This window comes from Bufo gargarizans, chromosome 1 (assembly GCF_014858855.1).
Source record: "Bufo gargarizans isolate SCDJY-AF-19 chromosome 1, ASM1485885v1, whole genome shotgun sequence".
Classification (NCBI taxonomy): Eukaryota; Metazoa; Chordata; class Amphibia; order Anura; family Bufonidae; genus Bufo; species Bufo gargarizans.
In genome coordinates, this window is record NC_058080.1 from 540,187,977 (window position 1) to 540,213,135 (window position 25,159).

Consider the following 25,159-nt stretch of genomic DNA (forward strand, 5'->3'; position numbering starts at 1 on the left):
CCATGCAGGAAACTCAGCGGCCTCGGCCACAGTGTTTGCCTTTACCCTTATGCTCAGTCAGGACCATCCCAAACAGAAAGACAGGATTATCCCCATTTGAGATTGTGTTTGGAAGCGCCACCAGATTAGGATTGTATTTTCCACAAAAGTTGCAAATGAACAATGATAGCCTAACAAGCTACGTGTGGCCCCTCACAAAGAGGCTTGAGCACACCCATAAACAAGTGTTTGCTTCCCAGTAAACTGGGTGGTGATAAAAAAGAAATGTGAGGAAAGGCCTGGATCCCAGATTTGATGGTCCTTTCTAAGTCCTGTTGACTACTCATACCGCAGTAAAGGTTGAAGGAAAGCCTAACTGGATACACAAAGTATTCGAGATCGCAGACATGAAGATATGATGCCAAGCACCACTCGCTAAATCGAGTTGCCAAGTTGCTGACAAGCCAGGAAGCTATTACTTCCAGTTTTTATTTTATTTTAGCAGCAATGTTATTAAGTTAGAGGACCAAAGTAAAATCTTAACTAGAGACACGTTTCCAGAAAGTCTAGAAAATGACCGAAACGTCCTTCTCTCTACAGTGGTCAGAAAAGAAAAAGAACGAAACCATTGTATAATATGCGTTCTATGAACCAACGTGTTTATCAATACTGCAAGAAATGTAACCTACTTGTAGTTTAACTAGTCATAAAGTTTGTGCGTTAGATTTCTGTCGTAAATGTACACACAAAATTGTGATACATTTATTCCAAGGTAAAACTTGCATTCCCCAATCTTTAGAAGAAGACATATGAAAAGCCCTTTATTTCATTTCAGCCTATTCAACCTTCTGATAACGAAATTGAATATGCTGAAAAGGGGGGATTTGTCGTGCCTTTTCATAGGTATATACATTGATATCCAAATCATTTTTAGTCAAGATGGATGTTCATTACCTTTAAGAGCCATGCTCACTATAGTTACAATTTTGTATGTCTTGAGAAGGCCAAAGTAAGGTCACACGAAGGTTTCTACTTTTTAGTGTTATTCTTCTCATGAATGTACCAGTCTGAGAAGAGGCCTTCTTATCTACTGATAAATTTATGACGGGAGTTAAAGATAAGCTCTATGCAGCTGGTGATAATTACCTATACAATTAGGCATTTATCAATGAAGCAAATATATAGTATTCATGTATTCATTTAATGAGCCTTAGTCCTTAGCATAAGACAATCAGTAGGACATATAATATATATTATACTGTTATATGTTATGAAGACAACATGTATCCAGTATATTATATATATTTCTCATTAGGAGAATCTTTGTCTCTAAAAGAGTGTCTGTGAAGATGTGTGTTTTGTAACAATTATTCACCTCTTTGGTATGAGAGGAGGTACTGATATCTCTGAGAAAACAAAGCAAGTGAAGTTATTTACGATTTACAAATAAACATTGTGAGAAACATTCAGAGAGACGCCTAGAGGTCTGTCTCTAATTGCTACAAGTGTCAAATCTAATCCCTATAGCCTTGAATTAAAGCTTTTAAGGTCAATTGTATATTATACCTTTATTCAGACTTACAGAAGTTAACCCTTTATACTATGATGCAAATAGCTTACACAGCAGTGCCACCTAGGTATGAGTAGGTGACATTACAACAGTAGCAAAAGTGCATTCTGGGTAAGGTTATGATGTCATTTCTTATCAATAATCACACCCATCCGACAATGATTGGAAAGCTCCAAACTAGGAAGGTGTGTCTAACTGATAAGTTTGTGTTCATAAACCATACACAGGGGGGAGAAGAGAGACATGGGAGAGAGAACAGAGACACACACAAGAAAGAGAGGAAAGAGAAGTAAAGCTGTCTAGAGGGGTCTATCAAGATGGAAGCCATGGTGAGATGTGCTATGATGGACCACCCAGCTTTCCTAGGAGCAGAAGTGAGATTTCTACTAGGACTTGGTAAGAGATACAGAAAATGATATTTCATTTTATTAAGACTAATTTGATAGTGTGGGTGAAATTATACCATCTAGATTGGCGAATAAATACATAATTAAATTAATTGATCATCTCCATATTGAGATGTAGTTTTAGGATATTGTGAGACTTCATTCTACCTGCAGAAGAATCAAGACTCATAATCTAGCAAAGCAGTAAATAATTGCTTAGATATATATATATATTGATAGAACATTCTTCGCCAAGCTAAGTGATGGTTTCCCACAGGAAAGACTTATTTCAAGTCCTTCCCATTTAAGATATGGTCTAGCAAAGATCATATAGCCCTGTCATTTGTCTTAATAGTCTTACCAAAGTTATATATGTGAAAATAGTCCAGGATGGGGCGGAAGGATACAGTTATCTCTTCTAAGCTATATCCTTGAATGGATTTGCCCATGCCTGAAGTCATGTGATGTGTAGTTGGTTAGAGGGGGGAAGAATGTATTTAGCATTCCATATTGATGTCTAGGATTAGACATGCCCATCCTGATATCATGAGGTTTTCTCTGAACAAAAGTAATATATATACGTATAACTTATGTTCCTACTTTGATATCCTAACCTAATAGCTTGGTTATAATGTGACAAGTTATTTCCACTCACATGTATTGTTAAGCTTGTAATGCTTTATATTAACGCTATATATATTCATTTGCATGTATCATTGTGTTTATTTACTTATATATGTTTATAACCTTGTAACCAATAAATCTGCATATTTTTATAAACCTGTGTATTATTGTATAATGCAGAACTACATGTTTTATCATTAACGTCATCTCACGTCAAAAAGAACTTATTTATCTGAGGAAATAGTCGGACTCAGATGTGAATTGTATCGATTTGGTTGTCTACAATTCACCAGGTCATGATTTTAAGAATTTATGACAAAATTTATAAAATTAATTTTTTTATGATTAATTATTTTTATGACCATAATTAATAATTCTTAATTGAATTATTACAACCCGACAGACAGTAAAATGAAAGACTGTTGGATCTGTACTCACAGTCCCGTGATTAAAGAACTATGTCTTTTCTGGCAAATCCATTTGACTTTTAAAGAACTTATTCATGTGTCTTGTTGGCAGTTTGTCTCACAAAGAAGACCAGGGCTTGTGTCTGTGTCAGCTCTCCGAGCGCTCGTACATCCATATCAATTGGAACTCCGACAATCATAGAGGTAGGGGGTTTTGCTCCAACAGATGGGTCCATATCCAATCTGCAAAAAATGCTGATCGGATTTGGCCCAAATCCACGGTTGTGTGCATGACGCTGTAATCTGCACACCATCACATGTTAATTTATGCAGCAATAGATTTTGCCCTTTTTATTGCAGGAAATCCACAGCAAAACATATCCCATACATGCACAGGGTACAGCTCAACGTGGTGTATATTTTCCAGTTTGGTGTTACTTTGCATAACATTATAAGAAATTCCCTAATATACTGCAAAGTTTTGGTCAAATCACTTTCTCTGCAAGCAGGGTGACTGAAACAGAAAACGGCAGTTAAGCCACATGTGCAGTGAGCGTAGCATACACCCTTTCTTCTTTAGAGGCCAGGACAACAGGGTAGGAGCATGCCTAGAGCACAACCTTGCTACCTATAAAGAGGGCATAATCAGGACTGCTTATGACTTGTAAAGATGTCCCGAACTATTCGCCGGCAAACAGTTCCCGGCGAATATCGCATGTTCGCGTTCGACACTGCGGGCGAACATATGCGATGTTCGGTCCGCCTCCTATACGTCATCATTGAGCAAAATTTGACCCTGTTCCTCACAGTCAGCAGACACATTCCAGCCAATCAGCATACCTCCCAGACCCTCCCACCGCCTATCAAAAAGCAAGGACGGCATCCATCTTAGATTAATTCTGAAGCTGCAGTGTCACAAAGTTGCAATCGCAATGCGATTAATACAGGTTATATTAATCGCATTGCGAATTCAACTTAGAGCTGGGTTCCTAATGGTTATATTGATAGAATATAACGAAGATTGAGAATATAGTGCTATATTCGTTGTCAATTTTAGCAATACAACCATTAGGAACTCAGATAAGTTGTAATCGCAATGCGAATAATGCAGGTTATAGTAATCGCATTGCGATTACAAATTAGATCTGAGTTCCTAATGATTGTATTGCTAGAATTGCCGAATATAACGAATATAGCACTATATTCTCAATCTTCGTTATATACTAGCAATACAACCATTAGGAACCCAGCTCTAAGTTGAATTCGCAATGCGATTAATATAACCTGCATTATTCGCATTGCGATTACAACTTAGATCGAATATAGCACTATATTCTCAATCTGCGGTTTTATTCTCAAGTTCTATAAACCGCAGTGCGATTTCAACTTAGAACTTCTGCCGACTTCCGTGGTCATGGAGCGTCCCCATCACCATGGGAACGACTCCATGCTAGAATGTACTGTCGGATTTGAGAAAGTTGAAATCGCAATGCGATTAATTTAAGTTCTATAAACCGCAGTGCGATTTCAACTTAGAACTTCTGCCGACTTCCGTGCTCATGGAGCGTCCCTATCACCATGGGAACGACTCCATGATAGAATGTACTGTCGGCAGTGGCGTAGGGATCGCCATAGAAACCATAGCAGTGGCTATGGGGCCCTACGCCACTGGGGGCCCCTCCGGACCGCATAATTTTATTTATATATTTTTTTTATTAATACACACAAGCAGCCAGGCCCGACCGCCCGCGGGCGGTCCGCGGCTCGGGCCTGGCTGGGGGGAAGCCAAGGAAGGAGGAGTACTGTAGGCCTGGAGCAGGAGGGCCCGGGGCGCACTGCCGCACAAGGAGAACATGAGTTAGGCGGCGGAGGGGGCCTGAACGGGGGCGTAGCGGAGGCGGAGCCAGGCTGGTGTAGTGTCCCACTAGGTAGGAGTGGGCACTACACAAGGGTCAATTGGGTAACGTGTTACTCCTGCTCACAAGGGACAGCGATATTATATTTATCCATGCATTGTAATGTATTTTCTGTGTGTTTTTGCATTTGTATGGTTCCCCTGTTACATCCATAGCAGGCCTAGTTGGGTGTAGTTAGACATCCCAGACACTAGAGGGAGATAGGGAGCCCCTAGTATAAATGTCCAGGCCCAGACAGGGAGGGGTTAGGTCATAGTCAGGAGTCTGTGGAGACAGAAGTGAGAAGGCACCAGCCCGAGATATGCTGAGGGCCTTCTCCTGACATGCAGCTAGACAGCCCAGGCTTCTAGTTGCACCAGGAGGCTAGAAGGAGTACAGCCTGCCTGGAGACCAGTAATCCAGATAACACAGATGAGACACCCCAGTAGTAGGAGTGGACCTCCTGGGAGAAACCTGCAGCCACCTTCCAACCCAGCAGAGAAGTCAGCTGAGAGGCAGAGGTACTGTAATATACAAAGCAAGTGTCAATACTGGAGGAAGATTTGATATACCAAGGATTCAAGCCAGCAATTAGGCATCCGGGCCTTGGGATCCATCCAGCTAGAATAGCTGAGGGGATAGAGCAGCATTGTACTGCAAAGCATTAACTATATACCCTCCAAGTATCTTGCAAGATTTAAGCCTGCCGTATTGTAAAGTAACCTGCTGTGCATTTGTGCTATAAAGGACGGCATTATCATCTACTGTAACTGTCTGTACAAAGTTGAACTGTTTTCCAAAGTAAAGCAACGTTCGGTTTTCCATCTTTGTACTCTCTTAATCCTCCTACAAATCGGTGTGCCACCATTACAGGCACTGGCATCATGATTCTTAAAGGGACCTTACCTCAGGCACTCAAAATACCTGCACCATCCAGGGCACCTCACACACCATCAGGCCTGGTCCCTCCACCCAGAGGAACTAGTGTCTTCCTCTCCTTCACTGTCGCATGCCTGCCCAGGGTTCCCCTTTAAAAAGTGAGTAACCCTCAATTGCCCATAACCGTGACCTCACTATCGCTATACCCTGCAAAGATTTCCTCCGGCTCCTAGTAACTAGAGGGAGGACTCAGGAGGCGGACTCAGGCGGTGGAGGGGGCCGGGCCGGGGGATTGGGGGGGGTACCTGTTGTGGAGGGAGTGGTCCCGCCGGCCGCACTGGCGCCAGTCAGATTCAGCGCTATGCGGCTATGCTATTGTCAGGGCAACAGATATTCCCCCCCCCCCCTCCAGCCTGTGTGTGCGAGTGCGGCTGTGTGCTGGCTGGGCCGCCCGGCCGGACTCATAGTCAGGGCAACATAGCAGCAGCAGCTAGGCAGGCAGAGCTAGATGATCACAGATGAATGATAGATATTCATTCATTGGCTCAGCAGCGCACCGCTCTGGCTGCCACTACTAGTGACAGCTCAAGTCACCTGACCTGCACAGGGGGGTGTGAGTAGACAGTCACACAGGCAGCTCTAATCAGATTAATCTGATAATTCTGATTCAATTTCTTGGCGGGCGCGGGCCGCGGCTGCCGTCTGAGGTCTGACTCTGCTGTCTGCTGAATATATTATGTCTGAGTGACTGAATGAATTCTGATCTAATTTAGATCAGAATTCATTCAGTCACTCAGACATAATATATTCAGCAGAGTCAGACGGCAGCCGCGGCCCGCGCCCGCCAAGAAATTGAATTAGTATCAGAATTATCATCAGATTAGATCAGATCATGATTCTTCAGTCAGTCATATATATTCAGGCTTCAGCAGAGTCAGTCAGACCTTCGGACAGACGCACACTGGCACTCTGGCAGGCAGCAGCCAGCAGCCAGCAGCAGCAGCGCAGGAGACGGCACTCGGCAGGCTTTCAGGACTGGACAGGGGTCAGGACTTGTTAGGGTAGGTTCCAATTGAATTTGAATGTTATTTTATAATAATTAATATGATCATTTGATTTAAAATTAATTCAAAATGATGAGATGAGCGCCAGGGCCATGTGAGCGCAAAACGCTAGGCTAGCTAGCGCACACACTGACTAGCGCCAGAGCAGAGGCGCTCAGGGTTGGCACAGCATCAATGATGTGGTAATTTTTTTTTATGGGGGGGGGGGGGTGGGTGATGCCGTGCTAATCCTGAGCGCCTCTGCTCTGGCGCTAGTTTGTGTGACCGTAACACTGACATGATGGAGCCTGGAGGGAGGGCCGGGGGGGACAATGTAAATGTCTGCACTCTGTATGTGACATGGGAATGGGGCCAGGCCGCCAGGAAGGGCCGGCCGGGGGGGAATGATGTGCCATGGGGATGGGGGGTGTAAAATGTGACACAATAGGGGGTAATGATGTGTTCATGGATGGGGCCAGAGCCGTCCGGGCTGGGGGGAGGGGGAGAAAGAGCCTATTGTGTGTCACATTTCTCCCCCCCCCCCCCCCCCCCCCGGCCGACCCTTCCTGGCGGCCTGGCCCCATTCCCATGAAAAGAAAAACAAGGTAAAAAAAATCTACCGTATGCACAGGAGGTGGGTGCGGTAGGTGCATTGCGTGTTTGCGTGGGAGCTCTGGAAGGGGTGGTGGGAGGCCCGATAGATTTGTGGGGGCTGGGGGGGGGGGCATGCATTTCTAGCTACGCCCCTGACTGACTGTCAGATTTGAGAAAGTTGAAATCGCAATGCGATTAATTCAAGTTCTATAAATCGCATTGCGATTTCAACTTAGAACTTCTGCCGACTTCCGTGCTCATGGAGCGTCCCCATCACCATGGGAACGACTCCATGCTAGAATGTACTGTCGGATTTGAGAAAGTTGAAATCGCAATGCGATTAATTCAAGTTCTATAAATCGCATTGCGATTTCAACTTACAACACTCTGCGTCAACTACGTCATTTTCCATGGGAGTTTTGCCATGGATCCCCCTCCGGCATGCCACAGTCCAGGTGTTAGTCCCCTTGAAACAACGTTTCCATCACTATTGTGGCCACGAAGAGTCCCTGTGGGTTTTCAAATTCGCCTTCCTATTGAAGTCTATTGCGGTTCGCACGTTCGCGAACATTTGTGGAAATTCGCGTTCGCCGTTCGCGAATGGAAAATTTTATGGTTGCGACATCTCTACTTATGAGACCATTTAGCCTCATACCCTCAGGTCAATAGGCTTGAAGCCTATGAGGCAGTAGAATGGCACAAGAGTTTGCGATTACATTAATTACTGGCACTACAAGGGAGGGCCATTATATGCTGGCACTACAGGAGGGAATTATATATATATAATGCACTGCCAGGGGAGCATTATCTACGCTACTTACAGAGGGGCATTATATATATATACTGAACAAAAATATAAACGCAACACTTTCGGTTTTGCTCCCATTTTGCATGAGCTGAACTCAAAGATCTGAAACATTTTCTACATACACAAAAGACCCATTACTCTCAAATATTGTTCACAAATCTGTCTAAATCTGTGTTAGTGAGCACTTCTCCTTTGCCGAGATAATCCATCCCACCTCACAGGTGTGGCATATCAAGGTGCTGATTAGACAGCATGAATATTGCTCAGGTGTGCCTTAGACTGCCCACAATAAAAGGACACTCTGAAATGTGCACAGTTTTGCCTTACTGGGGGTGGGGCCAGAAAACCAGTCAGTATTTGGTATGGCCACCATTTGCCTCACGCAGTGCAACACATATCCGTCGCATAGAGTTGATCAGGTTGTTGATTGTGGCCTGTGGAATGTTGGCCCACTCCTCTTCAATAGCCGTGCGAATTTGCTGAATATTGGTAGGAACTGGAACACGCTGTCGTATACGCCGATCCAGAGCATCCCAAACATGCTCAATGGGCGACATGCCGGTGAGTATGCTGGCCATGCAAGAACTGGATGTTTTCAGCTTCCAGTTATTATGTACAGATCCTTGCAATATGGGGCCGTGCATTATCATGCTGCAGCATGAGGTGATGGTCGTGGATGAATGGCACAACAATGATCCTTAGGATCTCGTCACGGTATCTCTGTGCATTCAAAATGCCATCAATAAAATGCACCTCTGTTCGCTGTCCATAACATACGCCTTCCAATACCTTAACCCCACCGACACCATGGACCACTTGATCCACAACGTTGACATCAGCAAACCGCTCACCCATAGAACGCCACACACGCTGTTTGCCTTCTGCCCTGAACAGTGAAAACTGTGACTCATCCGTGAACAGAACGCCTCTCCAACGTGCCAGACGTCATTGAATGTGAGCATTTGCCCACTCAAGTCGGTTACGACGATGAACTGCAGTCAGGTCCAGACCCTGATGAGGACGACGAGCATGCAGATCATATTCCCTGAGACGGTTTGTGACAGTTTCTGCTGAAATTCTTTGGTTATGCAAACCGATTGTTGCTGCAGCTGTCCGGGTGGCTGGTCTCAGACGATCATGGAGGTGAACATGCTGGATGTGGAGGTCCTGGGCTGGTGTGGTTACACGTGGTCTGCGGTTGTGAGGCCGGTTGGATGTACTGCCAAATTCTCTGAAACGCCTTTGGAGACGGCTTATGGTAGAGAAATGAATATTTATTGCACGGGCAACAGCTCTGGTAGACATTCCTGCAGTTAGCATGCCAATTACACTCTCCCCCCAAACGTTGCGACATCTGTGGCATTGTGCTGTGTGATCAAATTGCACATTTCAGAGTGGACTTTCATTGTGGGCAGTCTAAGGCACACCTGTGAAATATTCATGCTGTCTTATCAGCACCTTGATATGCCACACCTGTGAGGTGGGATGGATTATCTCAGCAAAGGAGAAGTGCTCACTAAAGCCTCATGCACACATCCGTGGAACACGGGCCGTGAGATACCGGCCTGGATTCCTGCTGAGTGCTGGAGTGCGCGGCATCATTGGTTGATATGACGCCGTGCGCTTCGTGCAACCGCTGCTGTACAGTAATACACTCGTATAGATCATATAAGTGTATTACTGTACAGCAGCACTTAAGCATGAGGCTTAACACAGATTTAGACAGATTTGTGAACAATATTTGAGAGTAATGGGTCTTCTGTGTATGTAGAAAATGTTTCAGATCTTTGAGTTCAGCTCATGCAAACTGGGAGCAAAACCGAAAGTGTTGCGTTTATATTTTTGTTCAGTGTATATATATATGGTGGTAATGTGTACAGTATAGTGCACGGTAGAGGTGTGCTGGGGGTGTGTATCTCACCAGGTTTTTCAGTTTAAGGGTACTTTCACACTTGCAGCAGAGTGATCCGGCAAGCAGTTCCGTCGCCGGAACTGCCTGCCAGATCAGGCAATCTGCATGCAACCGGACAGCATTTGTGGACGGATCCGTCTGTCCGTTTGTCATACGGGTAAACGGATCAGTTTCGATGGATTCGGCATTGCACATGCCGGCACTAATACATTCCTATGGAAAAACATGCCGGCATTCAGGCAAGTGTTCAGATTTTTGGGCCGGAGATAAAACCGTAGCATGCTGCGGTTTTATCTCTGTCCTGATCAGTCAAAATGATGGAACTGAAGACATCCTGATGCATCCTGAACGGATTGCTCTCCATTCAGAATGCATTAGGATAAAACTGATCAGTCTTTTGTGTTATAGAGCCCATAGGACGGAACTCACTGCCAGAAAAGAAAAACGCTAGTGTGAAAGAACCCTAGGGGTCCATTCACACGTCCGTAAGTGTTCTGCGGATCCGCAAATTGTAGATCTGCAAAACACTGGCAATGTGTATTCTGCAATTTGCGGATCCCACATCGCTGGCACTATAATAGAAAATGCCTTATCTTGTCCACAGTTGCGGACAAGAATAGGACAAGTTCTATTTTTTTTCGAGAACGGATGCGGAAGTGCGGATCTGCAAATGCGGATGCGGACAGCACATTCCGGCCCCATTGAAAATAAATAGGTCTGCACCTGTTCTGCAAAATTGACCCATTTTGCGGACGTGTGTGTTTTGCGGATCCACGTATCCGCAAAACACGGACATCGGCGATGTGCGTTCCGCATTTTGCGGACCGCACGTCGCCGGCACTTAATAGAAAATGCCTAGAGAAAGTGACCCTAGAGAGGGGGGAAAGCATGTGAGGTCTTAGGCTACATGTACACGACCGTTCCGTTTTTTGCGGTCTGCAAAAAACAAAAGCCGCCCGCGTGCCTTCCGCAATTTGTGGAATGGAACGGGGGGCCCATTGTAGAAATGCCTATTCTTGTCCGCAAAATGGACAAGAATAGGACATGCTATATTTTTTTTTGCAGGGCCACGGAACGGGGCAATGGATGCGGACAGCACACGGAGTGCTGTCCGCATATTTTGCGGCCCCATTGAAGTGAATGGGTCCGCACCCGAGTCGCAAAAAATGTGGCTCGAATGCGGACCACAACAACGGCCGTGTGCATGAGGCCTTAGTCAGGAGGGACTACACGCTATAGGTGAGATAGTGATGACACATGTATTAGGTAGAGCCCAGACGAGCAGATGTTTATTTTGTGATGTTTATGTTTGTGCTGGTGCTGAAGTGCTCACAATAACCCCGTTGTCTGATGAGGAATCTGCCATTGCCGCCCTGCTTAAGAGAGTGATCCTTCAACATATGTACACACTAGCAGAATAAGGCCTCATGCACACGGCCGTGCCGTTTTTTGCAGTCCGCAAACTGCGGATCCGCAAAAAACAGAAGCCTCCCGTGTTGCCTTCCGCAGTTTGCGGAACGGGCGCCGGCAATATAAATGCCTATTCTTGTGCGGACAAGAATAGGACATGTTATATTTTTTTTAATGGTGCCGCGGAACGGAGTGCTGTCCGCATCTTTTGCGGCCCCTTTGAAGTGAATGGGTCCCCATCTGAGCCGCTCGGATGCGGACCCAAACAACGGTCGTGTGCATGAGCTTTGCACGGTTCTGTTTCGTTTGTTCAGGGAAATTTACCAATGGGTCGATGCCCAGGGGGCCAACTGAGCCCTCTCCACACCTCCAGCTGGATGCATAACAATCTGATCCTCCCAGCATTAGGCCTCATGCACACGACTGCGCCGTGTTTTGCAGTCCGTAAATTGCAGATCCATAAAACACTGTTGCTGCCTGTGTGTGCCGCAATTTTTGGAACGTAACGTGCCGTCCATAATAGAAATGCCTTTTCTTGTCCACAAAATAGACAAGAATAGGTCATTTTTTTGCGGAACAGAGCAACAGATGCGTACAGCACACGGAGTGTGTCCGCATTGGCACGGATGAGGACCCAAACAACGGCCTGTGCATGCGGCCTTAATTAATGCTAGAAGCATCAGGTACTTATGCACTTGGCCAGCGGCCGCAGGTGCCCTACTGAATTAAACTCAGGAAGGTGATATAGTTGTATACTGTGGAGGGAGCGGCAGTATTTTGCGCTGCAATGTGGTATTTGGTACTTCTGGGACTGTATTTTGTGCTACACTAAGGTATTGCTGGCCCCGACTTCTTCTGTTGTCTCTGCCTATGTTGCTCCTGCCTTCTGTCAAGTTGAACCTACCTACAACATGGGACACTTTAAGTTCCCAGTCCACCCCCAGGTTAAAAGTTATTCACAGTGCCCCTGTGATATACCCAGTGCTATATCCACAGTGCATATATAGTACGATCATCTGATGACCCCTTCTCCATACACCTCTCGTGCCCCACAGATGTTCTATCACGTCAGGGGGCACAAAGGGATTATGAGACTGCAACTGTCAAACCGTGTCGACATTTTATTGTAATCATCACACTGTGTAGCAGTGGGCTATAGGCTGACCTTGGAGTTACATGTGCGGATGCAGAGTTTTTTCCGAGGAGTGGCTAGGGTTTAAAAAGGAGGAGCTTAGAGATGATAGTCCAAGGGGGCCATTTTCCAGAATGCTGCAAAGCCATGTTGCACCTGCCATTAATTAGTCAACTGTAAGGAGGATCCATGGTTGGAGTTAGGCCTGCTGAGAGGAGTCATGATTAGTGTTGAGCGAACTTGTGTCATCAAGTAAGGTGTACGAGGTTCTGGTTTGGGTTATCTAAGAATTAAGTTATGGACTCCGCTACCACGGAGTCATGATGATGATGAGATCCAATGACGCTGTTTGGCTGCCTTCACTGTGGACCTGCTCTGGACTAGTGTAGCTAAATGGGTCTCTTGGAAAGAGCATTTGCTTTGGGAGCAGAGGCCTTCCTGTATATTGCAAGCAGTTCCACTTCTGGCCTAGAGACTGTAATGAGGGTGCTCCTGAGCCAGATACCCAAAATTTACTGTTACCAGAGATCGTCATATACAACCTCCTGGTATGAGTGCACTGAGGAATTTGTATAGTGCTAAAGTCTATCATGAGCTGCACTATAGCCTGTATCAAGAAAGTGTCCTGTTGCAAATGGCAACTGCAGTGAGCGGGTTTAAGGTGGCCCCAACACTGTTCTAGATCTCCCAGAAAACGTTCAGGTGTCACCACGTGTTGTTGTTGTCTGGAGAGGATGGTAAGGTGTGGTGTACCCCATTGGAAATTAACTCCAGAGAGTCAGGGTTTGCAGTTCTCCAGTGTGCTTCTTTAGGCTCCATTCACATGTCCGTGGTGTGTTGCGGACCCGCAAATTGCGGATCCGCAACACACCCGCCCGGCACCCCCTATAGAAATAACTATTCTTGTGCGCAGCTGTGGACAAGAATAGGACATGTTCTATCTTTTGCAGAGCTGCGGACCCGAAGATCGGGGCCGCGCTCCGCAAATGCGGATGCGGACAGCACACTGTGTGCTGTCCGCATCTATTCCGTCCCCATAGGATGCGGACCCATTTGCGGACGTGTGAATGGAGCCTTAGGCCCCTTTCACACGGGCGTTGCGGAAAAATGTGCGGGTGCGTTGCGGAAACACCCGCGATTTTTCCGCGCGAGTGCAAAACATTGTAATGCGTTTTGCACTCGCGTGAGAAAAATCGCGCATGTTTGGTACCCAAACCCGAACTTCTTCACAGAAGTTCGGGCTTGGGATTGATGTTCTGAAGATTCTATTATTTTCCCTTATAACATGGTTATAAGGGAAAATAATAGCATTCTGAATACAGAATGCTTAGTATAATAGTGCTGGAAGGGTTAAAAAAAAAAAAAAACGTTAACTCACCTTATCCCCATGATCGTGTAGTTCCCGGTCGGTCTCTTCTTTAGCTGTGGGCTTGGGCTGAATGACCTTTGGTGATGTCAGATCACATGCTCCAATCACATGGTCCATCACCATGGTGATGGAGCATGTGATCTGACATCACCAAAGGTCCTTTAGCCACAGCTAAAGAAGAGACCGACCGGGAACTAGGCGATCATGGGGATAAGGTGAGTTAACTTTTTTATTTTTTTTAACCCTCCCAGCACCATTATACTAAGCATTCTGTAGTCAGAATGCTATTATTTTCCCTTATAACCATGTTATAAGGGAAAATAATACAGTGAATAGACTGTCACCTAGAACCCATGCGTGAAAATAGCACCGCATCCGCACTTGCTTGCGGATGCTTGCGATTTTCACGCAACCCCATTCATTTCTATGGGGCCTGCGTTACGTGAAAAACGCAGAATATAGAACATGCTGCGATTTTCACGCAACGCATAAGTGATGCGTGAAAATCACCGCTCATGTGAACAGCCCCATAGAAATGAATGGGTCAGGATTCAGTGCGGGTGCAATGCGTTCAACTCACGCATCGCACCCGCACGGAAATCTCGCCCGTGTGAAAGGGGCCTTAGGCTGAGTTCACACGAGCGTGACAGATTAGGTCCGGATGCGTTCAGGGTGCGTTCAGTTAAACTTGCACCATTTTGCAAGCAAGTTCAGTCAGTTTTGTCTGCGATTGCGTTTAGTTGTTCAGTTTTTTCCGCGCGGGTACAATGCGTTTTGATGCGTTTTTCACGCGCGTGATAAAAAACTGAAGGTTTACAAACAACATCTCCTAGCAACCATCAGTGAAAAACGCATCGTACCCGCACTTGTTTGCAGATGCAATGCGTTATTCACGCAGCCCCATTCACTTCTATGGAGCCAGGGCTGCGTGAAAAACGCAGAATATAGAACATGCTGCGATTTCAGAGCATTGCAGAAGTGATGCGTGAAAAAAAACGCTCATGTACACAGCCCCATTGAAATGAATGGGTCAGGATTCAGTGCGGGTGCAATACGTTCACCTACTGCATTGCACCCGCGCGGAAATCTCGCCCGTGTGAACGCAGCCTAAGGCTGAGTTCACACAGGCGTGTCCGGATTAGGTCCGGATGCGTCCCGGTGTATTGCGGCAAACCCGCGCGATTGGGTACGCAATTGCAGTCAGTTTTGACTGCGATTGCGTTCCGATGTTCAGTGTTTATCACGCGGGTGCAATGTGTTTTGCACTCGCGTGATAAAAAACCGACTGTGGTACCCAGACCCGAACTTCTTCACAGAAGTTCAGGTTTGGATTAGTTGTAGTGTAGATTGTATTATTTTCCCTTATAACATGGTTATAAGGGAAAATAATAGCATTCTGAATACAGAATGCTTAGTACAAGGGCAATTGAGGGTTAAAAAAATAAAAAATAAATTAACTCACCTTGTCCTCTTCATCGCGCAGTTCCCGGTCTCTTCTGATGAGCTGTCGGCTAAAGGACCTTTGGTGACGTCAGATCACATGCTCCAATCACATGGTACATCACCGTGGTGATGTACCATGTGATTGGAGCATGTGATCTGACGTCACCAAAGGTCCTTTAGCCGACAGCTCATCAGAAGAGACCGGGAACTGCGCGATGAAGAGGACAAGGTGAGTTAATTTATTTTTTATTTTTTTAACCCTCAATTGCCCTTGTACTAAGCATTCTGTATTCAGAATGCTATTATTTTCCCTTATAACCATGTTATAAGAGAAAATAATACAGTGAATAGACTGTCACCTAGCAACCATGAGTGAAAATCGCACCGCATCCGCACTTGCTTGCGGATGCTTGCGATTTTCACTCAGCCCCATTCATTTCTATGGGGCCTGTCCTGCGTTACAAACGCAGAATATAGAGCATGCTGCGATTTTAAAGCATTGCAGAAGTGATGCGTGAAAAAAATCGCTCATGTGCACAGCCCCATAGAAATGAATGGTGCCGGATTCAGTGCGGGTGCAATACGTTCACCTACCGCATTGCACCCGCGCGGAAATCTCGCCCGTGTGAACTCAGCCTAAGTGGAGGAACTCAAGTGCAAAACAATACAGGCGATGCATTGATCTGGATTCTCCAATCTCTTTCCTGCCAGGTGAAGGTTCTGTGCTGATGAGAGGCCTGAACTAGCTGTCTCTTTTTCAGAAAGCTACTACTCTGGCGTCTGGCCAAAGGGCTGGTGGCCTAGCGTCTGCAGCTCAGTTGGCAGCAGGGTATACCCGTCTTAGCGTCTTCTGGTCACCCGTGCAGTCTGGCAGAGTCTCTCCTACTAAACACTGGTTTCTATCTGCAGACATCTAGGGGCTCTGACTGCTTGACTTTTATACAGTTTCCAACTGATCCAGAAGCTTCTAGTGGAAGATTTGGGGAATTAAAGCCTTAAATTAAAGTCGGTGTTCGGTCAGTTATTTCCATAGGTGATTTTGAGTAGGAATGAGCGAACTTCTGTTTTCAAGTTTGGCGTACGCTGAACTTGAAAACAGAAGTTTGCTAAACACTAATTTTGAGCCAAAAATAGGTGCAGATCTAAAGACCGAACAGGTGCAGACCTTTCTTTTAGGGCTGATGCACACAAACTTATTTTTTTTCCGTGTCCATATGTGGAACCATTAATTTCAATGGGTCTACAAAAAAAAACGGAAGTTACTCTGTGTGCATTCCGTTTCCGGATGTGGATTCACGCAAAAATAAATAAATAGAACACGTCCTATAATTGTCCGCATTATGGACAAGGATAGTACTGTTCTATTTAGGGGCCAGCTGTCGTGTGCATGAGAACTTATACTTTATCTCTATGTAGCCGCCACACCTGGTTTTGGCTCACAATCATTGATTGAAATCACTGACCAAAACACTGATTTGTGATGGAGGCTTGAGGCTAGTTTCGCACAAGCAGTAGAGATCCTGCAGGAACAGCCTGTCGGAAATCTCTGCATTCTGGCATTCCTGGAAGCTTGAAAGTATCGGTTTGGCCCCATTATCTATAATGGGGATCGGCGGAGATCCAGCCGCATTCTGGCAAATATGCAGAGAATCAACTGGAAAAAAAATGATGTGCCCTAACTGTGCAAATGAACAGGATAGATTACAATAAACATATAAAATGCAGTTCAACAATATAATACAGTAAAATGTTGTGTAACAACAACATAAATCATAGTGCAAGATAACCCTTTAAGGTGCAATAAAGTAGGGAGTTGCTGGCTTTATATAACAGCAATAGGGTGAAAGTTTCCACAAACATCCAGACTCCAAAGTACCCTTGTTTCACGGCACTACACAACTGCCTATGGAGTGTAGAGGTGGTCCTGTTATTGTTGGTAACCACCTGTGGAGTTACTCTGCAAACAGCAATTTCCATTGCTGTTGATAACTCTATGCCTCACTACTGTATGTGTGTAACTGCCCAACTCTGCGCTGTTATACTGTATGTAACCAACAAGTTTTTGCCCTCTGTGAGAGACTGTAACTATCAGATAGTCCCCGTTTTCCATGGTTCATGCTGTGCAAATGAATAAGTGAGAGAGGCTGCAGCATGATTAACCAACAAGGGTAGACAAAAGGGCACATTATGGGACTTGTAATTATTTTAGTCACAAGTCCCCTTTTCTAAGCCAGTTTTGCAACATGTTCACCAGTTGGGCGGAATGGAGGCGGAGTGTGAGAGTGTCAGGGGCAGTGCTGGGGCTAGGACTCCAGCCCCAGCAATAGGGCTACATGGTGACATGTGTCGTGCGTCTTTTTGTCGCACAACATTTTTTATCATGATAGTCAATGGTGTTGCACTGTGACATGCAACATGCTGTGATTGCGACACGACAGTCACAAAAAATCTATCTAAGTTGGATTTCTGTGCGACTTTCACGTTGCAGCATGTCGTAGTGCAACACCATTTACTATCATTATAATAAATGTCGCCGTATAGGCCTAGCCTTAGGGCTTATGCACATGAGTGTGTGTGTCCCATGCTGTGGACCGCAAGTAGCGGTCTGCAATACATGAGTACCAGCCGAGTGCAAGCCGTTTGCGGATCCTCACGATATATTCCACACTGCAAAAAAAATGTTCTATTTTTTTCCAGTGCGGATGCATGGACCGAAATCCCACAGAAGCGCTTTGTAGTGCTTCCGATCTGTGCCACCAATCCGCTCTGTATCTTGCGGACTCATTCAAGTCAATGGGTCCGCAACCATGATTTGGAGTGCACACGGCCAGTGACTGTATATTGTGGACCTGCTGGTCGGCAGCACGGGAAACACATGCACGAGTGCATGAGCCCTTACCCCTGGTGCAAATATTTGTGAAAAACCTGGCTGGCATAGTTTTTACGCCAGGCGCACAGACTGCCAAAGATGCACCTAATTTATGATGAGGTGCTCGCCTCGCCATTAATTAGACAATTCTTATGGCAGCACAGAGGGTAAAACTAAGACCGGTGTAAAAAGCCGGTCTTCGTAAATATGCCCAATGAGTGCCATTCCATTAGGCCTCTTTCACACTGGCGTCGCATGTGATGGCCGGACAAGATTCGGGTGCGTTGCGGGAAAATGCACGATTTTTCCACACGAGTGCAAAGCGTTTTAATGCGTTTGCATGCGCGTGAGAAAAATCGGCATGTTTGGTACCCAGACCCGGACTTCTTCCCAGAAGTTCAGGTTTGGGTTAGGTGTTCTGTAGATTTTAATATTTTCCCTTATAAGGCTACTTTCACACTTGCGTTCAGAGCGGATCCGTCTGGGGTCTGCAAAGACGGATCCGCTCATATAATGCAGACGATGGGATCCGTTCAGAACGGATCCGTCTGCATTATAGTTTAGAAAAAATTCTAAGTGTGAAAGTAGCTCAGATGGATCCGTCCAGACTTTACATTGAAAGTCAATGGGGGACGGATCCGTTTGAAAATTGAGCCATATTGTGTCAACTTCAAACGGATCCGTCCCCGTGGACTTAAATTGTAAGTCTGGACGGATCCGTTTGCCTCCGCACGGCCAGGCGGACACCCGAACGCTGCAAGCAGCGTTCAGGTGTCCGCCTGCTGAGCGGAGCGGAGGCCAAACGCTGCCAGACTGATGCATTCTGAGCGGATCCGCATCCAGTCAGAATGCATTAGGGCAGTACGGATGCGTTCGGGGCTGCTTGTGAGAGCCTTCAAACGGAACTCACAAGCGGAGCCCCGAACGCTAATGTGAAAGTAGCTTAACATGGTTATAAGGGAAAATAATAGCATTCTTAATACAGAATGCTTAGTAAAATGTCCATTGAGGGGTTAAAAATAATAAACAAATTTAACTCACCCCATCCACTTGGTCGCATAGCGGATCTCTTTCTTCTTTCTTCAGGACCTGGCTAAAGGACCTTTGATGACATCACTGCACTCGTCACATGGTCCATCACACCATGTGATGAGCGCAGTGACGTCACCAAAGGTCCTTTTTTCCCAGGTTCTCAAAGAAGAAGAAAGAAGACAAGCTGGGCTGCGCGAACAAGTGGATGAGGTGAGTTTAATTATTATCATTTTTTAACCCCTCCATCCCTCATTTACTAAGCATTCTGTATTAAGAATGCTATTTTTGTCCTTTATAACCATGTTATAAGGGAAAATAATAAAGGTCGGGTCCCCATCCTGATCGTTTCCTAGCAACCATGTGTGAAAATCGCACCGCATCCGCACTTGCTTGCGAATGCTTGCGATTTTCACGCAGCCCAATTCACTTTTATGGGGCCTGCGTTGCATGAAAAACGCACAATAAAGAGCTTGCTGCGATTTTCACGCAACGCACAAGTGATGCTTGAAAATTACCACTCATGTGCACAGCCCCATTGAAGTGAATGGGGGCGTTCACCTCACGCATTACACCTGCGGGGAATTCTCGCCTGTGTGAAAGGGGTCTTAGTCTAAGGCCCTTTTGTTCAGAGCCTTACTTAACGCATAGTACAGCATTCCAGTGTCTGATGGCCATTTAGGCCAAAAATGTTTAATTATTACACTGGGAATTTCTTGGCTATGGTAATGGTGTGCCACTGAACTAATTTTAAATGAAGTGTATATTTGCGAAAATTCAATTATATATAAACCTTGTAATTGTGATCCATGCATAAAATGATTGAATGAATGACTGTTGTTTATCTTGATTATTTATTGAATAAAGTACAATATAATCAGATGAAGCATTCAGGTACATTATAGCTACAAATAGCTACGATTACACCTTTGTATTCCCACTTTTATTTTCAAATCCAGCAAGGGTACTACTGTTCCAGCCAACATTAGCTCCAATAATGTCAATGAAGTTGATGTAAACCCTGAAAAAGACAATGGAAACCACATGAAAACAACTATACAAGTTGATGTGACAATATCCCTACAACATTAGATAGGGTAAGGTTTCCTACACACATGCATTTTGTTTGCCATTTCTTTAACAAGTAAAAACCAAGCTTTTTTTTTTTTTTTTTTAGCAAAGAAGTTCTTATATTCCCCATAGACATTTCTGGCTTTGGCTCAAAAACTGCTACTAAAATCTGTGTACCCTTAAAGGGCATCGCCGCATCTGCACCTATGACACTGGCTGACCTGTACCACGTGCACTCGACAGCTGAAGGCATCTGTGTTAGTCTCATGTTCATATGTGTCCTTCACTGCTGAGAGAAATTACGTTTTAATATATGCGAATGAGACTCTACGAGCAATGGTTGCCACTAGAGGCTCTGCTCTCTCTGCCACTAGAGACTCATTTGCATATATTAAAACATCATTTTTCTCAGCAATATGGCACATAAGAACACAGGATCAACACAGATGTCTTCAGTTAGCTAGCGCAAGTCAGCTAGTTTCATGGGTACACATACCTCCCAACTTTTTGGACAGTCAAAAAGGGACACTTTGGGTTCACTATGTGAAAGATCCATTTTTGCCTGCAGATTTATACACTTTTACATTATACTCTTTTACACAATAGCTAAAAAGTATTTCCAACTTCAAATTGCATGAAATAATGAAATAACATACAAGATAGGCTCTAATATACAGATAGGAAACAAACACTTTCTGCATCAATATTGTAAATATAATACTGCAATTCTATACCTCAGATCAACTTAGGTCAAAAGTAGGGACTGTCCCTCCAATGTGCGGATTTTGTTGTGGATTTTTCCGCAACGTTTTCTGCTGCAGAATCAGTTTGCCATTGAATTGAATGGAGAGATTCATGCAGGAAATCTTCACCAATTTGCACCATACTTCACACCAGAAAATCCGCAACAATTCTGCAGATTTTCTTGCCTCATAAAACCCTGTGAGCCTAATTAGGCCATCCATTTACCAGCATCCAGATCACAGCATCCAAGTACAGTCATGGCCAAAGTTTTGAGAATTACATAAATATTGGAAATTGGAAAAGTTGCTGCTTAAGTTTTTATAATAGCAATTTGCATATACTCCAGAATGTTATGAAGAGTGATCAGATGAATTGCATAGTCTTTCTTTTCCATGAAAATGAACTTAATCCCCAAAAAAACTGCATTTCATTGCTGTCATTAAATGACCTGCTGAGATCATTTCAGTAATCGTCTTGTTAACTCAGGTGAGAATGTTGACAAGCACAAGGCTGGAGATCATTATGTCAGGCTGATTGGGTTAAAATGGCAGACTTGACCTGTTAAAAGGAGGGTGATGCTTGAAATCATTGTTCTTCCATTGTTAACCATGGTGACCTGCAAAGAAAAGTGTGCAGCCATCATTGTGTTGCATAAAAATGGCTTCACAGGCAAGGATATTGTGGCTACTAAGATTGCACCTCAATCAACAATTTATAGGATCATCAAGAACTTCAAGGAAAGAGGTTCAATTCTTGTTAAGAAGGCTTCAGGGCATCCAAGAAAGTCCAGCAAGCGCCAGGATCGTCTCCTAAAGAGGATTCAGCTGCGGGATCGGAGTGCCACCAGTGCAGAGCTTGCTCAGGAATGGCAGCAGGCAGGTGTGAGCGCATCTGCATGCACAGTGAGGCGAAGACTTTTGGAAGATGGCCTGGTGTCAAGAAGGGCAGCAAAGAAGCCACTTCTCTCCAAAAAAAAACATCAGGGACAGATTGATCTTCTGCAGAAAATATGGTGAATGGACTGCTGAGGACTGGGGCAAAGTCATATTCTCCGATGAAACCTCTTTCCGATTGTTTGGGGCATCTGGAAAAAGGCATGTCCGGAGAAGAAAAGGTGAGCGCTACCATCAGTCCTGTGTCATGCCAACAGTAAAGCATCCTGAGACCATTCATGTGTGGGGTTGCTTCTCATCCAAGGGAGTGGGCTCACTCACAATTTTGCCCCAAAACACAGCTATGAATAAAGAATGGTACCAAAACACCCTCCAACAGCAACTTCTTCCAACAATCCAACAACACTTTGGTGAACAATGCATTTTCCAGCACGATGGAGCACCGTGCCATAAGGCAAAAGTGATAACTAAGTGGCCCGGGGACCAAAACATTGACATTTTGGGTCCATGGCCTGGAAACTCCCCAGATCTTAATCCCATTGAGAACTTGTGGTCAATCCTCAAGAGGCGGGTGGACAAACAAAAACCCACTAATTCTGACAAACTCTAAGAAGTGATTAAGAAAGAATGGGTTGCTATCAGTCAGGAATTGGCCCAGAAGTTGATTGGGAGCATGCCCAGTCGAATTGCAGAGGTCCTGAAAAAGAAGGGCCAACACTGCAAATACTGACTCTTTGCATAAATGTCATGTAATTGTCGATAAAAGCCTTTGAAACGTATGAAGTGCGTGTAATTGTATTTCGCTACATCACAGAAACAACTGAAACAAAGATCTAAAAGCAGTTTAGCAGCAAACTTTGTGAAAACTAATATTTGTGTCATTCTCAAAACTTTTGGCCATGACTGTACAATAAATAGAGTTTTATAGAGTTTTTACACTGTCCCTATCCTGTCCGTACTGGATCTTTAGTGTAAAACATGCTGACCACTTCTCTAGTGATACTTATTACATGCTGCAGTAACATGAATATCTAATATACTTTCTCAAATAGGTTTCTGACAGTCACAAAAGACTTTGCCGGTCATTTACTATCATTTTATGCTTGGTTTTGGCATAAAGTTATTCGCAAGACCTGTTTTGCAACTTTTTTTTAATGTATGTGGGAGAATATTTTGTCGCACAGTTTTTTTAAAATGTTTTTTACACCGTGTTCATAACCTGGGTGAGGCAGGGGTTGGAACATCAGGCACGGCACATTTACGAACAGTTACGCCTTAAAACAGGGGTTGGAATAATTTTTTACTCCTGGAGTAAGGACTGCTGGTGGTGTGCCTACTTTATGACAAAGCACACACCTCGTCATAAATTCGCTCAATCCTACAGGAGCGGAAATACAGCTTGACTGGGGGTCATTTATGAAGTTTTATGTATCTTTTTGGTGTAAAATTGTTGGAAGGCTCCTTTTTTTTTGCAACTTTTTAAACGTAGGAGTGGCAAGGGCCAGGACTGGGGCCTCGGCATATTTACTGATTTTACGCCAGGAAAAATGCGTAAATGTTTCTGAAAGACTACGTGGCTGGTGTAGATTTTCTGGCAGGTGCAAGGACTCCCATAGATGCACCTAATTTATGAAGAGGTGCATGACCCGTCAAAAATAAGGCGCCTCTTCCGGTAGCGATGCCAGACATAAAATAAATGAAAAATATTGTTAATAAAGGGCGGCCTTAATAAATGACTCCCTCTGACTGTAGCCATTAATGATCATTTTAAGAGTTTTACAAAACAAACAAGTTTGATAAACCAACGCAAACCACGCTCCTGCATAGGACTGCATGGTTCAGAAGCAGCACTGAAACAGGTGTAGGTGATGTATTTTAACTAGCTTTGTGGTTATTTGTTTCTCCATAAGGGTAGGACCACACGGCGACACTGGTCAGGCGACAGTAGGGTAACCAGACGTCCAGTTTTTTGGCTCCCTGTCCTCCGTCTGGTGCAGGGCCTGGAGCCCGCGGACATGTCAGTCTCTGACTGAGGGGGAGAGAAGCCATTCCCCCCACCCACAGTTAACCCTACATTCTTCCTGTACTTTTTTCCCTTCTACAGGGGGCGTGGCTTAGCTGAGTTATGGCACCCCCGTCGATCAGCTGTTTCAGGGAGCCGCTGTACTCTGGGAGTGCAGCCATCTCCCGGCAGCTTTTCAAGCACAGTGCTTTAAAGGGATTCTGTCACCTCTCATGACACAAATTCAGATTTTAAACCAGCCATGCTCCACAGATTACCTTGAATTGGCTTTGCTGTTCTATACTGTAACCTGTCCAGTAGTTTTGCTGAAAAACGACTTTTATAAAAAAACGACATTCACATCTATGGGGCTGAGTTGCAACTTTGCCATGTGACCAATGTACGGTAACGTCACATGGCCTAGGAAGAGGCTATGGCACTCAATGAGTGCCTGACCTCTTCTAACAGCTAATTGGCAAGGGTCCTAAGTGTCGGACCCCTGCTGATCTCATATTGATCACCTATACTTAGGATTGGTCATCAATATCTGTTACCGGATAACCCCTTTAATGACTAGAATTTTGTGATTTAGGGTGGAATTTATCATACCTAGCCTTTTTATGTGACATGTTGGTCTTTTTTATAATTTTTTTTTTTAGGTTTTTGTTTCCTTTTTTAGTTTTATTTCGTGCAAAAAATGTAAAGTATTTCTTTTTTTCCCAAATTATAGCTCTTTAAAGTTTAAATATGCAACCTGACATCACATTTAATCAATATTAACCAGTACAGGACCGCCGCACGCAGGATCGCATCCTGGCGGTGGCCCTGTAATTCCTCCTGGACGCGCCAAAGCGTCCTCTCGCGAGACGCGAGATTTCCTGTGAACGCGCGCACACAGGCGCGCGCGTTCACAGGATCGGCAGGTAAACTAGCTGATCTACAGCCTACCAGTGGCGATCGTTTGCTGGCAGGCTGTAGATGCGATTTTTTTTTTAACCCCTAAAAGGTATATTAGATGCTGTTTTCATAACAGTGTCTAATATACCTGCTACCTGGTCCTCTGGTGGTCCCTTTTGCTTGGATCGACCACCAAAGGACAC

The 25,159-nt window shown here is 44.8% G+C and overlaps 1 protein-coding gene across 1 annotated transcript in view; it reads right to left on the bottom strand.

The window, feature by feature from the left end:
- Nucleotides 1-20,184: 20,184 nt before the first annotated feature.
- The window catches only part of LOC122934300 (macrophage migration inhibitory factor-like), a 28,322-nt gene continuing 23,347 nt past the window's right edge, over nucleotides 20,185-25,159 (bottom strand). Inside the window, exon 3 of the mRNA XM_044289673.1 lies at nucleotides 20,185-20,370. Coding sequence (XP_044145608.1) covers nucleotides 20,271-20,370 — 100 coding nt within the window. The 3' untranslated portion in view covers nucleotides 20,185-20,270. The remainder of the gene's footprint in view (nucleotides 20,371-25,159) is intronic.